This window comes from Adiantum capillus-veneris, chromosome 19 (assembly GCF_014529385.1).
Source record: "Adiantum capillus-veneris isolate H3 chromosome 19, ASM1452938v2, whole genome shotgun sequence".
Taxonomy (NCBI): domain Eukaryota; kingdom Viridiplantae; phylum Streptophyta; class Polypodiopsida; order Polypodiales; family Pteridaceae; genus Adiantum; species Adiantum capillus-veneris.
The window spans coordinates 107,647,947-107,673,565 of record NC_140949.1 but is presented as its reverse complement, the minus strand read 5'-3'; the positions used below and the strand labels follow the sequence as shown (position 1 = coordinate 107,673,565).

Below are 25,619 nucleotides of genomic sequence, written 5' to 3'. Positions count from 1 at the left end.
TCTCTCTCTTGGGCGAGCCCTCTTGCTATTTGCTCTTGCAGGCTCTCCATTGGACCTCCCCAAGTCAAGACAATGGCTATTAAGCAGCATAAGTGATAGCCTTCTGACATGTGTCCCCTTTCCCCTTTTGTGAGAGCTTTAGGTAATTTAATAATTAAACTAAACTCTCATTGGACCCCTTTGCCTCCTGGCCAATAGGAATCAGGCAAGCCATTGGGCTCCTGAATGCTCATTGGACCCCTTCGGAGACTGTCCAATAGTCTTCTAGGAGACTTAATTCTCATTGGTTCTTTTATTAAGTGTTTTTAAATTAATTAAACTAGATTTACTCTAGCCTAATTCTCATTGGTCCACCTCCAAGGCCATCCAATAGGAATTGGGCACACCTTGTGGGCATCTGGGCGAGAGAGCTGACATGTGTCCCTAATTCCCTTTGTGTAAAGGGAGCCTGTGTGTGTGTGTGTGTGTGTGACTTTCTCTCTCATCCCCTAGAAGAAGGGCTCGCCCCCTCCCATGTAGGGATATGCAAAGACTTTTTAGTTACACACAAAGCATCCAATTTCCCCTAGGGTTGACCTTTGGACACAACCTTTGAATTTTGGAACCTTAGCATTTTGGAAGTCTTAATGGGCTGAACCTTAGGGTCTTTTTAGCCCATTGTTGCACATGGCTCTTTTGCAGATGGCCCCCCTTTTGGATCCCTATTTTCCCTCCTTTGGATCCCTACTGTGGCCGGTTTGCTAGCTTAACCAATATTCTAGCTTTTTCTCCCCTGGCACTTCCCCACATTAAATGATCAGTTTAATATGAGAAAATCATTTAGGAGAATTAGATATCGATTATTATGACAGAGATCATGTTTGAGAAGTGTGCTAATCTTTGAATGTGTGAGGGTGAGGGTGAGGGATGGTGCATCCAAGGAATACTGAAAAGGGGCCAAACGATAGAGAGGGAATGTATATCTCCTGTGCTTTTTTTTGTGCCTCGTCTTGGTTCCTACATATTGTCAGTGTATGAGCTTTGGAGACTTGGCATGGTGCTTGTATTTGATGAGCAGAGGGTGTCGATTCGAGATAAACTCTTTAGCTTGGATGTCAGTTTGATGTTAAGAGGGGTGCAATTGTGTGGATTGTATCGACTTGATCCTCTTCCTTCAAAGATTACTCTCAAGCAAGTTACTTCGGATTAGATCTTACATGGTGTGCTAGGTGAGAGTGGTTACATTCAAGCAGTGTGACATAAAAACGTTTTCGTAGCTTTGAAACCTTGAAACCCCGAAATGTGCAATAATGTTAGGAGAAGTAACCGAAACGTGAACTTGTTTCAGGCCACGGTGTCGAGAAGTTAGCAGTGCGGCTAGGAAAGCGTCGGGCCTATGCCTGTGAGAGTTCGCAAGCAAGTCAAGCAAATCGTAGATGATTTGAAGGGAAAGAAATACTTGGAAAGAACAAAACTCCAGCCATGGAAGATTCATTCTAGAAAAAAGCCAAGGTCAACTCAAAACTCTTGTGCGTGTGGAGTTTTGCAAGCTTGCGGGTCAATCTGTGATTGGCTATGTGAGAGAGTACTTTTGTCTAGGTTTTGAGCTTGACGTATGCATGTCGGGTTTTTTGATAGAGAAAGTATGTCCTAATAGCACTTATTTAATTGCAGAAGGTGTTCGAGTATATGTGTAGTTGATTGTGTTGAAGACGAGGCATAACAGATGTAGTAGGGTACGTATTTGGTTGTGGATGTTGTTATTCTGTGCCTAGAGCCAGTTCGCCTTGGTTGACCAGTTTCTTGTAAGTGAGAGTTTGTGCACATTGCACGAAGAGACACCCACTTACAGAGCACGGAGCACGTCACATTTTCCCTACTACATAATTATGCTTCACTGTTGTGACACTTTGCTTGGGTCTCATGGGCCATTTCGGTCGTAAATTGTAGAGATGTCATATATCTTTGTTTATCTCTCTCTTTGCTAATAATTTTCACTCCTATGTACACATAGAAGTTAATCAAGAAATCCTTTATGCAGTTGTTTGAAACAGCTAAATAGGAATTCATTTTTAACGGTTTACTGTTTCCCTTGCAAATGTTTTCAGGATCAAGGTATAACAAGTTGGGTTCTGAAAAATTCAAACAGTCTTGGCTTTGCACGTGGAGAGGCTTGGTCACCAGGGATCGCTAAGGAGTCTTTTGGAGAGCTCTTCTTGTTAAGTGATCATGATGCCGTCAAGACTTCCACGGTTGCTGCATCAATTCACTCATTAAAAAACGACCCCCTTTTTGAAGTGAATATATCTGTTGGTATTGACGGAAGCATTTTCACACCTCCAGCTACTTCTACTCAAGGTGAAATTTCTGTGTGCTTTTTCAGCCAAATTTGGATTTAAGTAACATTGATTACATTCATGCCTATAGCAAGGGCATGCACATGTGTGTTATGAGTAAGGTTTTCTCCAATTATCTAGTCCTTTTTATTTCTATGCTGTGTCTATCTTTACCTCTACAGAAAGGTTAATATTTGCACAGGATCAGTTGTACAATTCAAGTCTTGATTGGCGTTTCTATTTATTGTTTTTCAGTTTTCTCAAATGCGGTGTTAAACAATATACTGGAACGGGCGTTGGCTGGGTTGACTCTAAAAGAGGTTTAGCTCCACCTAGTAGCAAATTCTTAGGGCAAAGATGCATTGGTTAGAATAATGTTTGCTATAAAGAAGTATGGAGATTTGCTTGTATGTTGAAAGTTTCTGGTCAGTTGGGCTCCATTTCTTTGAAGTATATGTACCTCCCCTTGGACATGTGATCCATCAATAGTTTCTTCATGCTTTTATTTAGAAAAACTACTCAGGCTAACTATTAATCTCACACTTAATTTGTTTGTAGCTTTCTCTACATACACATCATGCCAGCATGATGCATCTTTCAGGGGTCATTTTGGTGGTGTGTGTTGCTTGTAGGCTGAAATTGTGCAACTCTTCAGCTGCGTGGGAGAGGATTTCAGGCAGATCTGTGTGGCAGCCAATCAGCTGAGATCATCAATCAATGGGAGCAAGGTGAATTTGTCCGTTTTACTCTGCCTTATTTTTACTTAGACTTACTGCAAAGTAGTTCATGCTAGTGATATCTGCCATACTTTTGCTTGGTTATGATGTAGGAAGTGCATTGCTATTGAAACATACACATTTTAGCTTGTGCTAGTTTACATGTTTCCTAGAAGATGTAACTCGTGGGAGAAAGTAAACAACTCCCCTGATTGCCCTCTTTTTGATAACTTTTCGTTCTACATCCAATGGGAAAAATGGTTAATCATTTATGTTGAAGGTGCCATTTGAACTCTCAAGCAAGCCCTTGTAGCAAGTTCTTGATAAAAAATTTAGCAAAGAAGATTAACTTTTGTTTTCTAATGGTGTGGAAAAACCTTTTTTTGGTAATGGTGTGACAAAACTCCAATGCAGGTAAGTTATGTTGTCAATCGTAACATCAATTACACAAACATGTGCAGCTACAAATGCCAGTTCTGTGCTTTCAGGTCTGCCTTTGTGTGCTCAAAGTTGTCTTAATTTTCAAGGTTGAAACATCTATCTTTCTGAGCTTGAGTTGTTTGAATTTCGGCCTTGCAGTAAAGGGAAATCTAATGAAACTTTGCGTGGCAAGGCCTACAAGTTAGTTGAGAAGAGTGAGAATTTGTTTATTCACATCAGCTGTTGAGCTTGGACATCTCGCTGCAATGGGGGAAACTTTATGTCATGATTTGATAAAAAGCTTTTATGTTTGCTGCACGTTTTTGGCCTTCAGTTTGCCTTCGGAAGAAATTGCACGAAGAGTTCGAGAAGCCTGGGACAGAGGTGCTACAGAGATTTGCATGCAGGTATGTTTCAGCTACATTGAAGTATGAAGTGGTCCAATGGCCACGAACCTTTAGCAGTTGAAGGTCTCAGAAACCAAGTCATTTTAACTAGACATGCCTTGAATTCTTTGATCTTACCCTTGAAGGCTTTATCCTATTTTAAAATCTTACTATTTCTGGGGTGTTCTACTATGCCCATAAATCATAAAGTTTTTTCAGTTCCAGCCTACTAATGCACTGTTTTGCTCTCCTTTGGTTTGCGGAGAGAATATTGATACAGTAGCCTTTGTATACAGGCACAGGGGTGACATGATAGGTTTCATGTTGAAAATACGGAAGGGCCCTGAATAGAGGGGGCCCTGATTTTCTGCTTAAAAAAGTGAGAGAGGGTGATCCTGCTAAAACCAAGAAGAGAGATGAAACATTGTGCGCTTTTTCTTTCCTACTATTGTTTGATTTTGACTACTATACTTATATAAGTGCAGATAAGTTTATCAAATTGGCTGGCAAGACATGGTGAAATGTGGCAAATTATAACAAGGGAAAATTTCATATGGCCTTCCCAGTGTTACTTACAACATGCAATAAGTTGTTTTCACCCAAGAAAACATGCAAGAAACCAACACCTCCAACATGTGCCACCCTTTATTGTCTTCATTAAAGGGATACTAATCATCTCAAACTGAGGCTTTATGATCGAAACGAACTGCAAGCAAGCCAAAAACAAACCTCACTCGGGGGGGGGGGGGGGGGTGGGGGGATATGCGTGGCAATACGTGGAGCAGCAGCTAGCGCATGCGCCTGGCGTGCACCATTATATTTGTATATGCAACATTTACTTGGGTGAAATTTGAAAGTGATTGAAAGCTAACTCAAGTTGTTTTTTTACGTAGGGTGGAATCCATCCTGAGTTTACTGGAGAGACGTACTTAGAGATTCTTCATTCTGCAAAAGCAGCAGTGCCAGATATCCATGTTCATGCATTTTCACCACTCGAAGTGTATCAGGGTGCGAAGACCTTGGGCTTAAGGTGACTAATGACTCTTTTTCAATAATAAGGTCGAAACAATGTAGATTTTCTGAGCTGCAATATTGTAGATTGATGCAGTGTAGTGCAATTTTGGCTTCAGAAGTTCTCACAAGTGCTCGGCTGCTAGACTAGGAGCTTAAAAATCATGAGAAAACAGTCTTCTTATAAACTTTAGCCCTCTTTGCTTTTCTGAAGTAGCTTGTAATGTCCTTGCTAGTGTTTCTGACTTTCTTCTCAAGCTGAAAAGAGCTGGGCTTGGGTCTTTGCCAGGCACTTCAGCAGAGGTAACAACTTAATGATTCTTGGTTTTATCTCAAGCAGAACATAATGATCTTGATAAGATGTCTTCTATGTGGATAGCAGATATTAGACGACGAAATCAGAGATGTCCTGTGTCCAGACAAACTCAATACTCAGGAATGGCTGGAGGTTGCCACTCGCTTCTCTTTCTTTATGTATTAGAACCAAAAACATTGGGTTAGCTTCAGATGAACCCTTAATTTTATCTGCTGAAAAACATACCAGGACTTAACAAATCCATCTTTTCCTTGTCGGAATTTTATCCAGGTAATGCGAGCTGCACATGCTATAGGTCTGAGAAGCACCTCAACAATCATGTTTGGTCACATTGATGGTCCTCTTCACTGGTAGAACTTTCACTTTGCATTTCTGAACAAAGAGTTCAAGGATGTGGTATGACATGGGCATGACACAGGGCTAGACACTTGCTTCGTCTGAGAGAGTTGCAAAAAGATACCGGTGGTTTCTCAGAGTTTGTTCCGCTCCCATTTGTGCATATGGAGGTAGCATCTTTATTTTTTTGTGCATACTTCATACACCATGATTTTGGCCACCTTGCTCCTTTTGTAAGAACTCTTTGTAACTTGCAGGCCCCATTATTTTTAAAAGGAAAGTCGAGGAAAGGTCCTACAAGGCGAGAATGCATTCTAATGCATGCTGTTGCGCGACTCGTGCTACATCCGTACATCACCAACATTCAGGTTACTATTTCACAACTTGGAATTTATTGGGTGAATGGCCAAATAATGAATTGTGAAGCATTGGTGATATTGGCCCTGATGTAGAAATTTAGGTGTGCAATTACTGGCTCCTTGGAACATAAGCATAGGACCTAGGTGTTATGTAGATGTGCTTTTGTTGTGTGTGTGCTCAGTGAAGTATGAGGGTCTGGATAAAATAAGATTATTGCCAACGGTAGAAACAACCACTGGAGGTTGCATTTGTGTTTTGCACGCACACGTGCACACTCACTGGTAAATCACTTGTGAATTACTAGTCAAAATGAGGAAACCCAGGGTATATCATATACAAGAAATGCCGAAGCTCATAGTGAAGGCATAGTCAAAACACATCTGAGAAAAGGGCATACAATGGTGGGTCATTCTCCTGTAGAGACAGACAATCATAAAGAGATTGATGCAAAGATTGTCTGAAAATGGAAAAGGTCTGAGTTGCTGACTCACCAAAAACAGACTGATTTCTTGACTGCCAAATCGTCCACATTTCCCAGTACTGGAGCTATGCAAAGAAAGGCTATATGAGAGTAGCAGCAAGAATGCCAAACAGCTAAAAATGTTAGGGAAACAAGCTCTAAGAAGCCCTGCTATAAGATCCAGAAAATTGCGAAACACAATACAACTCCATAAATGAGAAACAATATCAATAGACACACCACAAATGTAACAAAGAGAGGATGTCACATGGTGCCTTGCCAGAAAAGACCGAACTGGAAGCATCTTACTATTCCATATCAAAAAGAATCGTTTTCTCCACACCGACAAAGGCTTATGCATTTGCCAAATGCTATTTGCGTAATCATGTGCCCATTGACTAGGGAGGAGAAAAGTGTAGACTACATGCACAAAAATATGAGGCAGAGACAAAGGACCATGGGCAAGGGCGGCTCAATATAGGCTCAAATCTGCCAATATTTCTGAATCATCCAGAGGAATAGGCTCAGAAGGTGCCAACGAAGCCTAAATCTTTCGCCATGAAGGACGATAATGATAGCCAAAGCCAACTTTAGCACAAGCATCTACAAACGATAGCACTTGACCTCTATTGTCCAGTACATCTTTAGGAAGTAGACACCAAGGAATCATCAACATAAGCTTGTGCTACAAATGATTTACCAAGAGGCAATTGCAAACCATGTAGCGAACCAGAAGTCAACAAATGATCCAAATATGTAAGAAAGGGGTGAGTAGCCACAACATAAAGTAAGGCACTCAAAGGGAAGCCTCGTCTAACTGACCTTTTTCAATTCCAACTAGCAGTAAGCAAGGAGCCAAGTATCAAGAAAGCATCACTATTACGGTAAAGACAGTATACTACATGCTGCAATCTCAATCCAAAACCTAATTGTGCCATAGTCATGGCAATGTAATCCCAGCTAAGAGTATCAAAGGCTTTCTCAATATCAACTTGAAGCTCTAGCACATCCTGTTTAGTATATTTGGTATATTCCATGCCAATATATGCATGCACACCCACGCACACATATTTTCATATATACACATACATACATGATACAATCAAACAAGCGTGTGTCATTTCTTAGTTCTAGTTTAGAAAATGGCAGACTACTTATCTCTGATGTGCCTATGTGGTTGTTTATATTGATTTGTATTAGGTGCATGTAGTATTTATGTATAAAACCTGCTGATAAACAGGCATCGTGGGTGAAGATGGGGCCCTCTGGAGCACAGGCATTGCTAATGGCTGGTTGCAATGATATGGGTGGTTCACTTATGAATGAAAGCATTACGCGCGCAGCTGGAGCTTCCCATGGTAAGGTGTCAAAAAGCGCCTTTTGAGCCCAACGTGAAGCACATTCTTTTGAAACTTATCTGATGCCCCAAGGCATGTGAAAACTTGAGAGAGATGGGTTTAATCTAAGACATGATGCAGGTGAAGAGCTCTCTCCGACACAGATGGAAGCTCTTATACGCTCCATTGGAAGAGACCCAGAGCAGAGGACCACCCTCTATGGAACACCCATCTCAGAGCAGGTGAGAAAGTCATTCATTGCAGCTCCACTGCACGTGCTGAAGTAGGCATGGTATATTCAAGATGGGCTCACAGCTTCACATAACACGTGTATGTGAGATGTCAGCCACGTGCTCGGCTAAAATTGACAGAAATTTGGCTAAAATTTGAAGGTTGCTTTTTAGAATCCCAGCAAAAATCTAATCTCAATGTCATTCTCAATTTGGACATTGCCTATGTGAGAGTTAGCCATTTGTCAAATGACAAGTGCTCACAAAGTATTGGCCTTTCATATATTCTTCCTACTAAAATTGGAAGATTTTTGAGCCCACTAATACTTTAAGAAAGCTGAACTTTTGGGATGCCCTTATTGGCCAAAATATCTCTGGTGGGCATTGTTTATGACTATATAGGTGAGTTTAAATTTAGCCTTGGGCTTGCAATTTAAAGTGGTTAATTCTTGTGTTTCTTCTTGAATGGGTCTCCTTGCATTGGTTGTTCGACAGTCTTTTTTGGCCTCATATGACCTTAATACCATAGGCTATCACCACACTGCATTCTGTGTCCTATTTATCATCAGTCTTTCTGTTTAGAATTTATTTGACTCTATATATTGAATTTAAGAATGTTCCCCAATTACTCTATCATATCTTTCTCATGAAAGTCTCTTGTTCAATATAGTTTGCCCCACAAGTCTGTGTGTGTGTGTGTGTGTGTAGAGGCTAGAAGACTAGTATTGGACATCAACAAAGAAAGCCCAAAGACAAGATGGCAAAGTAGTCATGTGAAAGAAGCATGCCATATGTACGGTAGCCAAGATGCCATCCTTCCAAACTCATGCATTTGCCACAAAAATAACCACAATAGGTTCCAAAGCTCTCTCGCTCTCTCACTCTCTCTCTCTCAAACCTCAAATGGAGGAAAACCCACATTAAAAAAGAGGTACAAAAGACGAAGCATCCCAAGGCTTCGAAAACTAGAAACAAAGTAAAGCCTTTAAGGTTCAAGAGATGTCTCACACATCATGATCAAAATAAAGTGCTTGTCCAAGCAAAAATCTGAAGTAAGGAAAATTGTCAATTTCCATGGCATGAAACATCTGAAAGTTACGTTGGTGCCATATGGTCCACAACCCAAAATCTGACCCAACTAAAGAAGACCTCAAATGCAAATTGTGGCAGTTGGAGGACTCTAAAAATCAAGAACCGTATGTGAAATATTTTAGAGGGGAAATGAAGGTGGAGAGCAAAGGATACTTGGTTGATGAAAGAGTGGGAGCAACGGCAATCCAGAAGCAAATGCATCAGTCTCGTTAGCCCCATGGCATCAGACACAATGAGAGGAGGCGATGCGCCGCACATGCAACTAAGTACCAACCGTTAAAGCAACCACCATACATCGCCATCAGAAAATGCGCTCGTTGAGAGGTAGATTCTTTCAAATGTGAGAGAATGGTCTTTGCTAGAGTGACAACAACTGATTTTCGTGAGACACAATCCATGCATCACATTGTAGCAAAGCATAAATTGACCTTGTTGACATGCAGTCCAACTTGTCATGGTCGAGATTCCAATCGGAAAGCGAGGAGTCCGCAAGCAATGAAGACAGTGGGGAAACAACAACAAGCAATTGTTGAAATTGTTGCCACAAATGTCGATCATGAGGTCTAAGCTCATAGAGAAGGGCGACAATAGAAAAGGAGAGGATCTGTCCTGTGTCATCCACCACTTTATCAACTTGGGATACCCCTTTTTGAAAAAGAAATTATGCTTGTCGAGGAGAGTGTTGAACCAAAGTGAGAGCAAACACTTTACTCCAAGAATGCTCTTCAAACGAAGGGAATTATCTTGCGGGGATTGGTGGCCATGCGGTGACAACTTTCTGATCAGCAACCAGAGATGAAACGAAGGGGCATCTCAGAATATAGCCATCAAGATGCCTAAAGATGACATCCCAATACGAGGTGCACTTGTGACCAGAAGAAGGCATGACAATACCACCACATAAATGTGAAATTATTATTGTCCAAGGTTGTCGCTATTTCACCAACACAGGTAGGAACATGGCTTTCTTGGTTAGAACACGGCGACATAGATTCAAAATATTAGCCAAAATGATAGTCGATCGTATTAAAGATTTCATGCATCAAGGACTTCATCAATCCCAGAATGGCTTTATACGTGGTCAATGTTATCATTGGCATGGAATATACAAAATACACTCAACAAGATGTATTGGTCATGCAAGTTGACATTGAGAAGGCCTTTGATACTGTGTTTTGGGGTTCCATTGTAGCAACAATGCAAAGGCTAGGATTTTGGCCGAAAAATTCGTAGGTGGTCTTTCTTTTGTATGCTCTGAGTACCTCTGCAAGTTTGTTGAGTGGTTCTCTCACAAGCCCTTGGGGTGTGGGACATTCAATCAGACAATGGTGTCCCCTTAGTGCTTTGCTTTATGCAATTGCTTCCCACCCCTTGCTGTTGCATCTTGAAGCACTCACTTTCGTTGGCAATTTGCATGGCTTTGCTCTCCCTTCTGGAAACAATTCACCAAACAACCCTATGTTGATGACTCTCTGTTCATGCCTAGGAACCATAAGGAGGATGTATAGCAGATTATGAATATTTTGCATTTTTTTGGCAACTAGACTGCAGGTCAAGTTTCTTGACGCTAAAGCAAGAAATCTACCCATTGTCGTACATCCTGAGCCGTGGGCATTTTGCTAGGAAAGAAAAGTTTAGCACATATTGGACGACATGATCCATCAGTTGTTGAACTGGAATGAGGACCTCTTTCTTAGGTTCGGGACCCTCCAGGCCCTACATGCATCCTCAAAATCTTTGTGAAAGCATTCCTTAATGAGGGACATAGCGTCCATTGATGAACAATTCATTGCTCTTCGTTGCTTGTAGAAGCACAACCTATCTGTCATGAAACTGCAAAGCCCTTATGTGTAGCGATGAATGTCTCTCTCTCTCTCTCTCTCACACACACACACACACACACACACACACACACACACACACACCAGACACACTCTCTCTCACACACACTCACACAAACTCACTGTGTGTGTGAGGTCTTGAACTTGAGACCATTGAATAGATCTTAGAGATCTCATCATATTGTTCCTATAACACTTTAAATTCTCCTTTTATCAAGATGTGTGTGTGTGTGTGTGTGTGTGTGTGTGTGTGTGAGAGAGAGAGAGAGAGAGAGAGAGAGAGAGAGAGAGAGAGAGAGAGAGAAGATCAAACAAAAATAGACTTTTCTCACTCAATTTGTCGGATTTATCTTTTGGGATTGTTCCTATGGCATTAAAAATTTTCTTCTTCTTCTATCTAGATATTGAATTGTTGAAGACTTATTGTGCTACTTTAATGTCTTTATAAATGGTTCTTACATCCTTAAACATTTGTGCTCTCTTTCTCTCTCCCCTCTTCTCCTTGCCGTATCATTTGTTGGTTGCTACAAAATTATTATCTCTGTGTGTGTGTGTGTGTGTGTGTGTGTGTGTGTGTGTGTGTGTGTGTGATTTTTGACAGGCACCCTTGTGTGTAAAAATTTAGACAATTTATAGATTTTTAAGCATGCCCACAGTTTAACTCTTAAAAATAAAAAAGAAAAAATATCTCAGAATTGATCAAAGGTCCAACAACTGGGAAATCTCTCTCTCTCTCTCTCTCTCTCTCTCTCTCTCTCTCTCTCTCTCTCTCTCTCAATGCATGTACCACAACGAACACATCGCGAGGAGGCCAATCTTCTGGAGCGCAAAACTTCTCGTTGGGACAATCCCAATGATGCATCTCCTCATAAATAATCGCTTCTTTAGAGGTAGCTTAGCATGCCACAATTTCATAACTTTACTTTGCCACCATATAGCACCCTTATTTATATTCCACACCTTATTACATTGTTCTCGTGTCCATGAGGAAGATCACAAATGATAATACACCTTCTTTGCAAATATAGAGAGGATTGAAGAACCAATGTAATGTCAATCACAGATTCGATCCTCCACAACTAGCGGTAGAATGGGAGCTCAATGGGAGGCATGGAATCAACCAAATCGTTAATGATGTCCCACATGTGCCTGTAGTGCATTCCAAGCTCAATTAATAGCAGCATGTGTGAATGAGATAACCCATCCATCCGTGTCAATCACATCTGATGTCCTTTAAGAAACTTTTTGGGAGAAAGTAAGCTTGCATGGGAGACCGTTGAATAGAAGTCTGATGAAAAAGCCAACTCCAACGTAAACTCTCCAATCAAAGTGAATTGCCACTCGCATCATCTCTACCATGCCACATCAATTCTTGTATGACTAGTTTCCAATTAGCTAGAAGACTAGAAGCAAGGGGGCATCCAGGTATTTGGCCTCAAATTTACCAAAGGCTACATCCCAGTATGAAGGTTGCAAATGGCCAAAAGTTGGTATAGAAACCGCATGAGAACACAGAAAAGCCATCATTTGCATCCAGGGCTGTGTTTGCTCTACCATTACCAATAGCAAAGTGGCATTCCTTGCCCTAACATGAGAACACAAATGCAAAATATTTAGACCACTATAACGCTTAGGAGTACTCAAATTATCCATTGCAAGATGTCGTATGCCTTTTTTTTGGGAGCAAGTAGACCAAAAGTGCTCTAAAATACAAGGCATAAAGACCCAAAGACAAAGGGGTGGCCAATGCAACAACGGCAGGAAAAAGTGTATATATGCCACCAAGATGGACTGCACTATTTTGAGTCTTACATGTAGCGGCCAAGTAGACAAATTACAATAGTGCAATTCAGATCTAAATTTATTATGAACCCAATCCAATAATTTGGCATTGTTCACCAACCAAGCCAGCTGGTATATCAAGCTTCACTGTCTAACCTGACCATAATACAGAGTACCAATCCATTTGGTGCAACGGCAACAATTTAGATTTTTAAAAGTTCACCTGCAGACCTGCAGCCAATCCATAAACATGTAGAGCTTTCATGATACATTGAACATCCTCAGGTTGATTTCTAGGCCAAAATATGGAGTCATTCGCATTCGTTTGCGCTACAAAATGATTACGAGATGGTAATTCCAATCCATGCAAATGGCCACATTTTTTGAAGGAGTCCATATACAACAATAGAGGATGTGTATCAATAGCATACAGTATAGCACTCAAAGGGAATCCTTGCTTGACCGATCGACCAAGGTCCCATATTCTAGAAGATTGACTATGCTCATAAAGAAAATAGACGACACAACGCATTTTGGACCCAAAGCGAAATGCCACCATTATTTGTGCGCGATGAAGTCCCAATTGAACACTGTCAAATGCTTTTTCTATGTCAACCTACATAAACAAGTACACCTTGTCCAACATATTTTGCAACTCAATTCCAATGAAAGCATTGGCAATATTATCCATAAATTGTCGGCGAGGAATGAATCCACACTAAACACTAAGCCGGATGTATGCCACAGAACAAGTGATCTTGAATACGTGTAGCTATCATTTTTGACAACAATTTATAAATGATCGGCATAAGTGTAATAGGACGCCAATGTGAGAAGGATTCACACAGTGCTTGCTTGGGAAACAATTTCACCAGGCCTTCTTTCCATGATTGCGGCAAAGATTGTGTAGTACATGCATGATTTATCATGAAAAGTAGAGGCTGTTAAAGGGATTCCCAAAAGCGGAGAAAAAATTCAACTGTAAGATTATCCCATCCAGGTGATTTCCAATGACCAAGATGTGACAAACTATCATGCAATTATGCTTCACTAAAGCTGGCTTCAAGAGTAGCTACATCACCCTTTGTCAATATAGGATGTACATATGACAATAGCAATTGTTTGGCTTGCAAAACCCTCACTTGAGGGAGCTTCACTGGAGTGGAAAAAATCTGTTGAAAATAATGAATGATGAAAATGCTTAAAGAAATTTTTTGATGAACAACCTTTATCCATGAAAGCATACTGTCTCGATCTTACCTTCCATTTTCAAGTTTCCTCTTGTTATTATGCATCAATGAGGCTTTAGCCGCACACATATCCTCTTGTTCCAAATCAGTAAGCGATCTAGTATCTACAAGACTCTCCAAGGCTTGACAAGTTCCCTTATCTTCATGCCCTTTATCTCTTAGCTGATATATGTACCACAAACCATAATCCTTTATGATTGCTTAGATCCGCATGAAAAAAAGACACCAAGTCACATCCACATCAATAATAATTTGAGAGACAAGTGGAGCATGCACGCATGCACGCGCGTGTACACACACACATGTCACTTATTTTTGTAGTATACTAGTAAGATATTCTCCCTAATAATCCATTTAGCCTTTGCTTGGTAATTCACTCTTGACTTGATCGTATCTCTTGGATTAATACCCACTTAAAGCATAAAAAAGAGCAAGCCCTAAAACATCCTCTTCCCGTGGGAATGACCTCTTCCCTACACTTGCTTTTCCTAAGTAAATGCTTTGGGATTGGTAGGACTCTTCTCTTAACCAAGTCTCCTCTTATGTGTGAACTTACCCCTAGGTGATTAATCACCCCGATCACTTGGATTGGCGTGGCATTTATTGTGGGGCTCTCCTTTTTGTGGGTTTCTACAAACTGACATGATGCTTGCTTGTCAACCTGCTTTGGAGACCTGTGTTTTTTTAAATACCATAACCCCCTTTGTCTTCCCCTAGCATACGTGTTTGCATTGCTCATTTGATTCTTCTCTTTGCTGCTTCCCTATAACATCATTTGGGTTGTGTCTGCAGTTCTATGGTTCTTCTAAAGGCTCTAACCCTTGTTGCCTCAGATTGCCCTCTGATTCTTGGCCAATGATTCTTGGCCAAATGCTATGATATCATCAATAGTGGTGGATGTTGAGTGGCCTATATAAACAGGTGAGGGTTGTTTTTCCCCCTCACTTAGCCTTAAATCAATGTATTGTTATTTGATTTTTGTGAGAGAGGCACGTGTGGTTGCTTGCAGTCATACTTATTACAACATGGATCTTGTTGAGAAATCACAAGTTGCACCGGTTGGTCCCGAACCGCCTACAATGGTTTTTGGTTGAAACAAATTACTTTAAGCTGTGTTGATTAATCTGATGTTTTGGATAAATTGCATAATAAGCTCTTCACCTATTGATTGTTTAATGGATTAACATGTAAAACTTGGAACTTTAGTAGTAGCATCTGCTAGTGATATAAATGATTGTTTATCTTGTGTTTTAATAATCATTTGGCTTAACTTGTAAATCTTGGAAGTTTGGCAGTAACATATGTTGGTGTTACAAATGATTGTTTATCTCGTATTTTACCAATCCTTTGTATTGTTATGAATTTGTTAACAAAGGGATGGAATTACTTTGATTCTTTGATTGCACTAGTAGTCTAGAATAATCTTTTTAACTCCCTCTACTGGCTTGGATACTACATCTTTCTATTGTTATCTTGGAATAAAAGTTGTGGCCTGATGTGGTTCTTATGCACTGTGAGATTGATTGAGCAAGTTGCTCCTTCTCGGGTTCCCTCGAGGAAAATTTTAATGCTTTGTATATATTATGACAGTGATCATCCTGGCTCTTTATGTAGTTTGGCTGGCAGTGGTGAAAGCTTGATGACTAGTTATCTTGGGGAGAGCTGCCTTCGTTTACTTCAAATATACTGCTGACATGTGTAAGAATATACCTTTGACCTGGTGTGGCTGGTCCTCACATAAATGTTTATTAGGAGTACGTATCCTTGTTTATTCAGGAGTACATATCCTAGTTAATTTCTTAGTGGAAAGATTACAAATAACTTGCACTGCCCCTTTGAGACTAAATATATTATGCCCTTTTACATTTTATACATTGAGAGTATAAAGCTTTGACATGATCTACCCTATGGTTGGTTTAGTAGGTACACTTACACCCTTAGGGGTAATAATGTGGATGTTTGACCATCTTGTTGATAAACCTTTCTAATTGATTGCTTAAGTTTTTTGGATTGAGCATACTTTAGTGATAGTTATTGCAAATCCTGGCTATTGCTAGGTGTGTAACAAGGAAATATAAATCTCTAACCTAATTCACATAGGCAGCTTATAAACTATGTCGGATCAAATGGGCTTCTGAAGTTGTTAAGTTTTGGTTGTATGGCACTTTATAGCTAAACTTTGAACTGCCCCTTGAGGTAGACTGAACATCAAGCTTTTACTCTTTGATTTTTCCAATATATGACTCTGGTCTCATATGGATTTGTTTGGTAAACTGCTAGATGACGAGTTTGACTAGTTGTTTGACTGGCTTGATTATTAATAATACATGTACAAAAATTGAATACTTGTGTTGAATAATTGTTCAAAACATGTACATCAAAAGAAAATCATATTTCAGCTTTGGATATAAAGCATGAGGATATATGGCCTTTAAAGACCATAATACTAACTCTCAATATTTTTGATTACCTATTTGTACCATTTAGTAGACATTATGAATTTAATTAAAAAACGGACATCTTGACATATAGCCTTAAATAGAGATAATATGGGTAATTGAAAACTATAGTGAATGATTCAATAAACTTGTTCAAACTTAATGAATGGGTTTACCACTTGAATCAGAAGGGGTGATGGACTTCTGATCCATGTAACAAAAAAAGAGTATATCATTGGGTTTTTAATCCAAAAAGTTACTTCTTATTTAATTTTTTTGGGGGATTTTCAGATACTTGGATCAGAAAGGGTGGTGGCCTTTTGATCACAATAACTTGTAAAATTAAAGAGAACTCTGAACACTTGGATTAGAAGGGGTGGTGGTCTTTTGATCACTCTTCTTTTGGTTTAAATACTTACTCTATACTCTAAGAAGGATAGTAGGTTTAAGTTAAATAGATTTTTAAGTAGGTCATGGATAACAACTTATAGGTTTGTTGACACTTGTAATACATTTTCAAAGCTAACAAATTTGTTGTCTTGCCTATATGGATGCATGTGAGAATTCTATCGTTCTTTAGGTTCTATTTAGCTTAGCTGTCGTCCGTCACTTAAGAACTGAGCCTCCTCTTCTTTAGAACCATCTTTTCTTGACTATCTCGTGTACAAAAGCACTAGAATGATACTTCATTCTCACTTTGATGTACACAAATAAATCTTAAGACTAAGTCATTTTTGTGCTAATCTATGTCCTTTATCTAAAGCCAACTGTCTTTTGAACATTTATTTTTGTTTGTGTATAAGTATAAATTTAATACAACAACACACACGTCCTAAAGACAAGGTTTTCCAAAAAGCTGGGAGACCAAGCCGTCGGCTTTAAAAAGTTGTTGGCTTATAAAGCTCTAAGGGACCCACTGTCTATAATTCTTATTTAGGTTTACTCGTGTTAGTCTATAGGTCAAATTCCTTTTTTGGTTATTATAGTCTTTGTACTTTGCCGGTTTTAGGGTTGAAGGTTAAAGACAAGCTCACTACTAGTATGAGGGTTATCCATCGCGAGGAGGCCAATATTTTGGAGCGCAAAAATTCCCATCAGGAGAACCCTAGTGATGCATCTCCACATAAATAATCTCTCCTTTAAAGGTATCTTAGCATACCACACTTTCACAACTTTACTCTACCACCATATAGCACCCTTATTTATATTCCACACCTTATTACAGTGTTCTTGTATGGGCGACGAGTTTGACTAGTTGTTTGATTGGCTTGATTATTAAGGTTACATGTACAAAGTCATAAATTGAATACTTATGTTGAATAATTGCTCAAAACACCTACATCAAAAGAAAATCAGCTTTCGGTTTTCGATATAAAGCATGAGGATATGACCTTTAAAGACCATACTACTAACTCTCAAAATATATGAGTGCCTATTTGTACCATCTAGCAAACATTATGACTTTAATTAGAAAATGGACATCTTGACATATAATCATGAAAGAAATAATATGGGTAATCCAAAACTATATTGAATGACTAAACAAACTTGTTCAAACTTAATATAAAGCATGAGGATATGGCCTTTAAAGACCATACTACTAACTCTCAAAATATATGAGTGCCTATTTGTACCATCTAGCAAACATTATGACTTTAATTAAAAAATGGACATCTTGACATATAATCATGAAAGAAATAATATGGGTAATCCAAAACTATATTGAATGACTAAACAAACTTGTTCAAACTTAATCAATGGATTTACCACTTGAATCGTAAGGGGGTGATGGCCTTCTGATTCACATAAACAAAAAAATTATATCATTGGGTTTTAATCCAAAATGTTACATCCTATTTAAATTCTTTTGGCGATTTCTCTGACATTTGGATCAGAAGAGGTAGTGGCCTTCTGATCACAATAACTTCACTGTAAAACTAAAGGGAACTCTGAACACTTGGATCAGAAGGGGTGGTGGCCTTTTGATCACTCTTCTTTTAATTTAAATACTTACGCTTTGATGGTATACTCTAAAAAGGATAGTAGGTTTAAGTTAAATAGATTTTTAAGTAGGACATGGATAACAACTTATTGGTTTGTTGACTCTTGTAATACGTTTTCAAGGCTAGCGAATATGTTGTCTTGTCTATATGGATGCATGTGAGAATTCTATCGCTCTTTAGGATCCATTTGGCTTAGCTGTTGTCCGTCACTTAAGAACTGAGACTCCTCTACTTTAGAACCATCCTTTCTTGACTATCTCATGTACAAAAAGCACTAGAATGATACTTCATTCTTAGTTTGATGTACACAAATAAATCTACGACTAAGTCATTTGTTTGGTAATCTCTGTCCTTTGTCTAAAGCTAGCTGTCTTTTGAGCTTTTATGTTCTTTTGTGTACAAGTAAAACTTTAATACAACAACAACAACAACACACGCACACACCCACACTTTTGTTTGTAAATCTTGCTAATATAATTTACAAGTGGGAAGCCTCAAAGCGAGGAAAACCATGAAAAGTAAGAGATACAAAAAGTGGAGAACCGTGAGGCTCTGAGGGCTAGAAACAGTCAAAGTCATTAGGAAGAGCATGGGGTCTAGGAGGGCCTCTTTATTTGGAAGGTTAAGGGAGTCAAACCTCTAGTATTAAGAAAGAAATTAAAGAACAATTTTTGAATTCAAAGAGGCAAAACGGCTAGTTTATTTGAATTCAAATTTTCCCTAAAAAATGAAATTTAAAATATAATGGGCAAAACCACATTGTGTAACATATCTATGGAAAGAGCTCAACGTGTAGATTATGGATCTATAATCAAATCGGAGATAGTATGTAGAAGTTATGGAAGACCGAAGATCACAAAGTTGACCCCCCCCCCCCCCCAAACTCTTTTTTTGTGGGGAAAGTGTATCCTTTGACCACTCTTACACCTCTCTTACACACCCACCATTCTTGCACACATGACATGAACCTATTCATCAAAATGCTAATCACCTCCATAATCTCATGGCAAATAAAGAGGCCCTCCTAGACCCCATCCTCTTCCTAATGTAAATCTTGTATGCATAAAGAGTAATGCCCCTAGCATCATAAGCAGAATGCAACACTTGGCCAACGGACATTTTAAAATAGGGGAACAGATCAACATCAATGCCTTGAAACATGGAGAAGTTACAATGTCGCCAGATGACCCACAAAACCCAAAATATTACCTAGCCAAAAAAAGTTGCACAGTGATAATACGGAGACTGAAGCATCCCAAAAAACCAAAATCGTCTGTAAAGAGTGTCGGAAGGAAAATGGAGCCAAAGAGCATCTCGATACCTGTGAAAAGATGGATCTAGAGTAGAGACAACCCCACAATAAGTGTGGCATAGTCTCCTCAGCTTCATGACATTGAAAACAACGACAAGGTGCAATACGTCGTGCATGCAATATATGCTGCCAGCAGGTAAAGCTCCCACCAAGCAATGACACAAGAAAATACTTTCCTTCAAAGATAGATGACTCTGCCAAATGCTAGACAATGTTCTCTTTCACCATCGTAAAGATGACTTGGAGAGTGACCATAGTTGATTACCTTGATGCAAAATCCACACATCAAGTTGCAAGAGAGTGTAAAGATTGCCCGTTGAAATGTATTCCAGGATGGTATAGGCAAGATTCCAATATAAATAGTGGGGGTCCCCATTCAAAGGAAGAATAGGTGAGAGATCAGTAAGCATCCTTTGAATCTCTCCCCAAAGAGGAGAATAATGAAGTCCCAATGAGATACGAGACACATCATCAAATAACGAAAGAACATGACCCGTGTCATCCACCATCTGATATACCTGGAATATTCCTTTTTGAGAAAGAAAATATGCTTGGTCAAAGAGAAAGACTTGCTCCAGTGCAGGCTCTCCAATCAAAGGGATTTTGCCAAGAGAGGATTGTGGTAATTCCATTTCAAATGCGAGGTGATAGCCTTCCAATTAACAATGAGAGAAGAACTAAAGGGATATCCAAGAATGTTCCCATCAAAATTTCCAAAAATTACCTCCCAATATGTTGGTTGTCAGTGACCAAAGGATGGTGTGACAATATGTGCACACAAATGTGATACCATAAGTGTCCAAGGTTGTCGTTGTTCCAACAAGACTAGCAATAGGGTAGCTTTTTGAGCCAGAACATGACGTCATAAATCCACAATATTAAGCACTCCAAGGTGCTTGGGAGAACACAATTTTTCTATAGATGAGGTGCACCATAAATTCTCTAAAAACCATACATGAGGGATTGCAAGCACAATTGAGACCAAGATAACAAGGATAAGTAAACCACACATAAGCCATGAGAATACACTGGAAAATCGTGATTCACACATGTAGTGGCCAAGTGGACAATTTCTAATAATTTATTTTGGAATGTAGACGAAGAATCCAATCCATTTTCTATGTAGCTGATGCATTTCAAGCAAGCGAATACCCAAATGGAAAACTATCATGTGTGGAGGAACAATCTCCCGTGGCCATAATATCTTATGACAACCATACTCATCCAAAGGAAGCAACATAGATTTATGAAAATTAACTTTGACGCATGCCACCAATCCAAACAAGTGAAGAGTATGCATAATTTTCTCTACATCATCATATGATTGTGAGGCATAAATAAAGAGTCATTTGCATAAGCCTGGCCAACAAAGTGTTGCCCAGATGGTAATGCTAGGCCATGCAATCTACCAGTGGAAGTCAAGAAATCCAAAATACATAAGCATGGGGTGATGATGTTTGCATAAAGCAAATCACTAAGAGGACATCCTTGCCTGACGTACCTTCCCAAAGGCCAAGAGTCTGTGACAAATTCATTTAACAAATCTGCCAAAGAGCTATGTGCATATAAGAAAAACGAGATTAGGCCCAAAACCCAACTGTCGCTTGGTGTCTACAATATAGTCCCAAAGAACAATATCAAAGGACTTTTCAATGTCAACTTGCATGGCTAATACATCCTGTAGAGTGTATTTCACATATTCCATGCCAATGATGACGTTCACTAGGTTATCAATAATTTGATGGCGTGGAATGAAGCCATATTGAGATTGATGTAAGCTGTCATACAGAAAGCACTTGACTCAATTAACAAGAATTCTAGCCATCAATTTATATAACACTAGCATGAGCATAATTGACCTCCAATGAGAACTCTTCACATAGTGCATGCTTGGGTATCAACTTGAGTAGGCCTTCTTTCCAAGAGGAGAGCACTTCCTGTTGCTCCCATGCCATATTCATCATAATCAACAATGGCAACTTCAAGTCATCCCAAAATGACAAGAAAAATTCTACAGTTAGACCATTACAACTAGGAGCTTTCCAATGACCCAAATTAAGAAAACTGGCATACAATTCCAACTCAGTGAAAACAACTTCTATAGCATGAGCCTGCTACATTGAAAGAATGGGAGTAACATGCAATAGAAACAATTGACTTGCTTGGAGAGCTTCTTGTATGGGGTAAAGGGGCCTCAAAGATCTTGCCATAATGAGAGTGCATGGTCTGTGACAACTCCCATAAGGAGGAGGTGCACTCCCTTGATGGAATTTTAATTCTCTTGATAACTTTCTCTTGCCTAGAATTATGCAAGTGGTAGAAGAGTTGTTTTAAAGCACAACCTTTATCTATAAAAGCCTATTGGTGAGCACAAGTCTAGCATTTGGCCAATCTCCTCTCATCATTATGTCGTAACATAGTGTGAGTGGATAGTAACTCAATCATCTGAGTCTCTGTAAGAGAGGAAGTGTTGGCCAAGTGCATCAACCTTTGACAAGTATCTTTTGCGTGCTTAACTTGGTCTCTCAATTGCAACAAATAAAACCTGCCATAATTGTGAATGACATATTGAACACGCATAAAAAAATCAAAACCAAGCTTTGTCCATATCAACATGCATCTGAGAAGTCAAGGGAGGGATGGTGTCTGCAATCATAGAGCAAAAAAGGTCATGCTTAAGATAATAATTATTGATACGCAAAAGTTGCTTCTTGGGGAGGGATTCATCAGCAAAAAAGGAGCCAAAGTGTAGTTTCAAGAAAATGGGAGAATGTTTTAAGAGAAACAGGATATAATCAATCCTCATATCACCTACAAAGTCATCATACTACTGCATATTGAAATGATACCAGCGATCCAATCGAGCGTGATACATAGATCAAGTATTATGTTGGAATGTGAATTCTGGGGCATTCTCATGTAGAAAGGGCCATAGATCCAATCCATGACAATCCATCATAAAATGATCCCATGATTGGTGTTCCACATGAAGCATGTGAGAGTGCCCAGTAGTATTGTCCGTGAGATTTGGAGCATTATTAAAATCCCCACAGAGAAATGCATTGGAATGTCAAGAATATGAGGAGACGGTACTCCACAATTGTGCCACATAAGCAAGCATTGTGTATGCATATAATCCACCAAATTCAATGACTTCCCCATCAACAATACATTGGATAACCATCCATCTCCCATGCGGGTCATTGAAAACCAAGCTTGAGAAGAGCTCATGTCGAACGAGCATAAGCACTCCAGAAAAGCCACTTGATCTTGCATAAGCTATCCAATAGCCCACAAAGTAAGAAGTTTTTTCGGAAAAATGATGTTGGTTATTCTCTTGAAGAACAACTATGTTGGCTTTACATGTATGTACATAGTGCTAGGTGAGCCCCCACTTGTGATTGCATAACCCACACACATTATATGAGATGTAATTCAAATCATGTATTGTATATACAGTGGGCGAGGAAACAAGAGAAGAAAACTTAAGAATTGGTGCCCATTGCCACATCCTCATCTACAGTGGGCACATGAGGAGATGTAGCATTACCACATATAGTTGCAAGAAGATGCCGGAGTGCAGGCTTTAACAATTTTCTTCGGCACTATACAAGCCTTTGAATTTATCTTTTGCATTCAATGAATTAGGATTTGTCTGCAATTTTGATTTATTTTCTTTGCCTTTACATGCCCCAGTCATCATAGTGGAAGTTGATGGACCCTTGATTTGTAGAGTTGTGGAGACTCAGAGGAAGGGACAACTGAAGGAGGTGGATGAGATTTAGTTTCAAACATTTGGAGTTCATATGACCAAATTTGCCACAATGGAAGCAAGAATTAGCCAACTTACCCCATTTGAGTTTGAATGGGTGCTTTCCAGCCATTGTATCCCCAGAATCAACCAAAATGCATGATAATGTAGGGATGTCAGTGTCCCACAAAATACAAAAATGATTTGTGTTTGCATTCAGCGTAGGAGGGCAAATGACTTTGCCCAACTGGGTAGCCAACAATGGAAGAAAATGATGCCAAGTACAAGGAAAATCCACCATCTCGATCCACACAGGGCACTTATGGCTGATAATCCTTGGTGAGAGCCCAGGGCAATTGTGTATTGAAAAAAGATGAGACATTTCAAGCAAGGAATCTTGAGAATCCATGTCTGCTAGTAAGGCCTCATAGAATACTCTCAAGCCAAAGTAAACCCCCCTGACTGCTTGCCATTTGAGAGAAAAATCAACCCATTGGCCTAGTTTACTCGAGAAGAAGAGAATCGCCGCATTAAGGGAATATTGAACAACATGATCCATAAACTCCTGTAGAGAAATGCACACTTCCATGGCAGGAGAAGGTCCTTCCCAGGCTTGGCATGCATCTTCAAAATCCTCATGCAAACATTCTTTGATAAGGGTCAAGGAATCCATAGTCGAGCTTTCCATGGCTTTTTAGCGCTTGTATATAAACTATTAAGTCAAATCCATATGAAACTATCACTGCCTTTTCCACACTGTTGTACAAATTCACACTGCAAGCTCTAATAACTTAATAAGACCACAAAGTGTACTCATTCTGGCATGCAACACACACACACATGCGCGCGCGTGTGCACGTGCCTAGTTATACAAAGTACAAAATCCTTCCAGTATATAGGAGTGAGTGTTGCTATTTCCTTGGTATAATTAGTTGGGGACTATTGGCCTGGGAACCTTTGGTGAATAAAAGGATTGAATTTACTACGTAAATTTCTAGAAAGATATTAGTAGCTGGTACCTAACCCTTAGTAGTTAAATAAGGTTATGAGGTTTAGGCAGGTTGCCTAGCTCTATAAACTTTGTCCCCCGGTGGGTCTGTGCTCCATCTCTCTCTCTCTCTCTCTCTCTCTCTCTCTCTCTCTCTCTCTCTCTCTCTCTCTCTCTCTCTCTCTCTCTCTCCAAGGTTGCGCTGCTGTGAAGGAATGTGGCCACTAGCACCAAACCCTAAAAAAGGTGAGCTTCCATGCTCACTTAGCATTGGCACTATGTGCTTCTATGGTGTGTGTGTGTGTGTGTGTGTGTGTGTACTTGTGAGTAGTTGTCTGTATATTGGGATTTGTGAGGGTTTTACCCCCCCGCAAAGGGTGTAGCGGTAAGTGGTCAGCTCTATGGAAAAAGTCAAGGATAAGGAGGCTATTATGGAGCTGGCTGCTCTGACTCAATCTCATGTGACTTATGGCATTGATATGGACTACTGTCCAAACTGTTTGGATGTGTTGTGATTCACTTTTTGTTATGGTAATATTCCTCATGAATATACCGGAATATGTACTTGAATAGCAACTTCTATTGAACCTTTTGTATCTACGGCACGGGTTTTTTAACTCGCCTTTCCAGTTTAGGACATGCTCTCAATTTATGAATGACTTATCATAAGCATGTAAATGGGCACCCTTTTGGTGTGTGAGGATTTGGTTTTGTAATTCCCTTTTGATTTTAGGGATATCTGTCAATGCATATCTACGGTCTTGTCATAGGCACGCATAAAAAACCATTGAAAGGTGGTATCCTCTTTCAATACTAGATAAATGTTGCCTTGAGTTTAATTTTTAGCTAAAAAGTAATGATAGAAGTTCTTCTTAACACTTGGTGAATGACCCTATATGGTAGGATTGACCTTCTTGTGGCGTGTAAGACAAGCGTCCTGTTATATTTTGTTAAGGCTTCCACAGTGGTTATTCTACTGATGATGTGCCTCTAGGTTTATTATCAAGCTTACCATTCTTGCTCAGATACAGTCTATGCCGTTTTAAAGTTGTGTGTATAGATCTTTGGCATAATTGCTCAAATTGACCGAATATGGTTATGAATGGTTGGTTGTGAATAGGGTTAAGATTGATTGTGGCCGAATATGGTTATAAATATAGTTATGAAGGGTTGTGGAATATGCTAGATATGGTTGTAAATGGGCTGCTCATGATGCCGTAAATGGTTGCTTATTGTATCGATGTTATGGGCCTTGGCAGCACACTTTCCTGGCTT

The 25,619-nt window shown here is 39.5% G+C and overlaps 1 protein-coding gene across 3 annotated transcripts in view; it reads left to right on the top strand.

Annotated features, from left to right (window-relative positions):
- Positions 1 to 8,325, top strand: part of LOC147434620 (uncharacterized) — a 101,329-nt gene extending 93,004 nt beyond the window's left edge. For 2 of the 3 annotated variants that reach the window (XM_086491079.1, XM_086491080.1), the window contains 14 exons: positions 2,088 to 2,337; positions 2,571 to 2,635; positions 2,948 to 3,043; positions 3,446 to 3,519; positions 3,611 to 3,652; positions 3,786 to 3,858; positions 4,731 to 4,867; positions 5,085 to 5,151; positions 5,231 to 5,296; positions 5,435 to 5,514; positions 5,583 to 5,670; positions 5,758 to 5,868; positions 7,561 to 7,678; positions 7,799 to 8,325. In XM_086491079.1, coding sequence (XP_086347205.1) covers positions 2,088 to 2,337; positions 2,571 to 2,635; positions 2,948 to 3,043; positions 3,446 to 3,519; positions 3,611 to 3,652; positions 3,786 to 3,858; positions 4,731 to 4,867; positions 5,085 to 5,151; positions 5,231 to 5,296; positions 5,435 to 5,514; positions 5,583 to 5,670; positions 5,758 to 5,868; positions 7,561 to 7,678; positions 7,799 to 7,944 — 1,413 coding nt within the window. In that variant the 3' untranslated portion in view covers positions 7,945 to 8,325. Of the gene's footprint in view, positions 1 to 2,087; positions 2,338 to 2,570; positions 2,636 to 2,947; positions 3,044 to 3,445; positions 3,520 to 3,610; positions 3,653 to 3,785; positions 3,859 to 4,730; positions 4,868 to 5,084; positions 5,152 to 5,230; positions 5,345 to 5,434; positions 5,515 to 5,582; positions 5,671 to 5,757; positions 5,869 to 7,560; positions 7,679 to 7,798 lie in introns of those variants that run through there. The other variant, XR_015185372.1, reaches the window with a different exon arrangement.
- Positions 8,326 to 25,619: the final 17,294 nt, after the last annotated feature.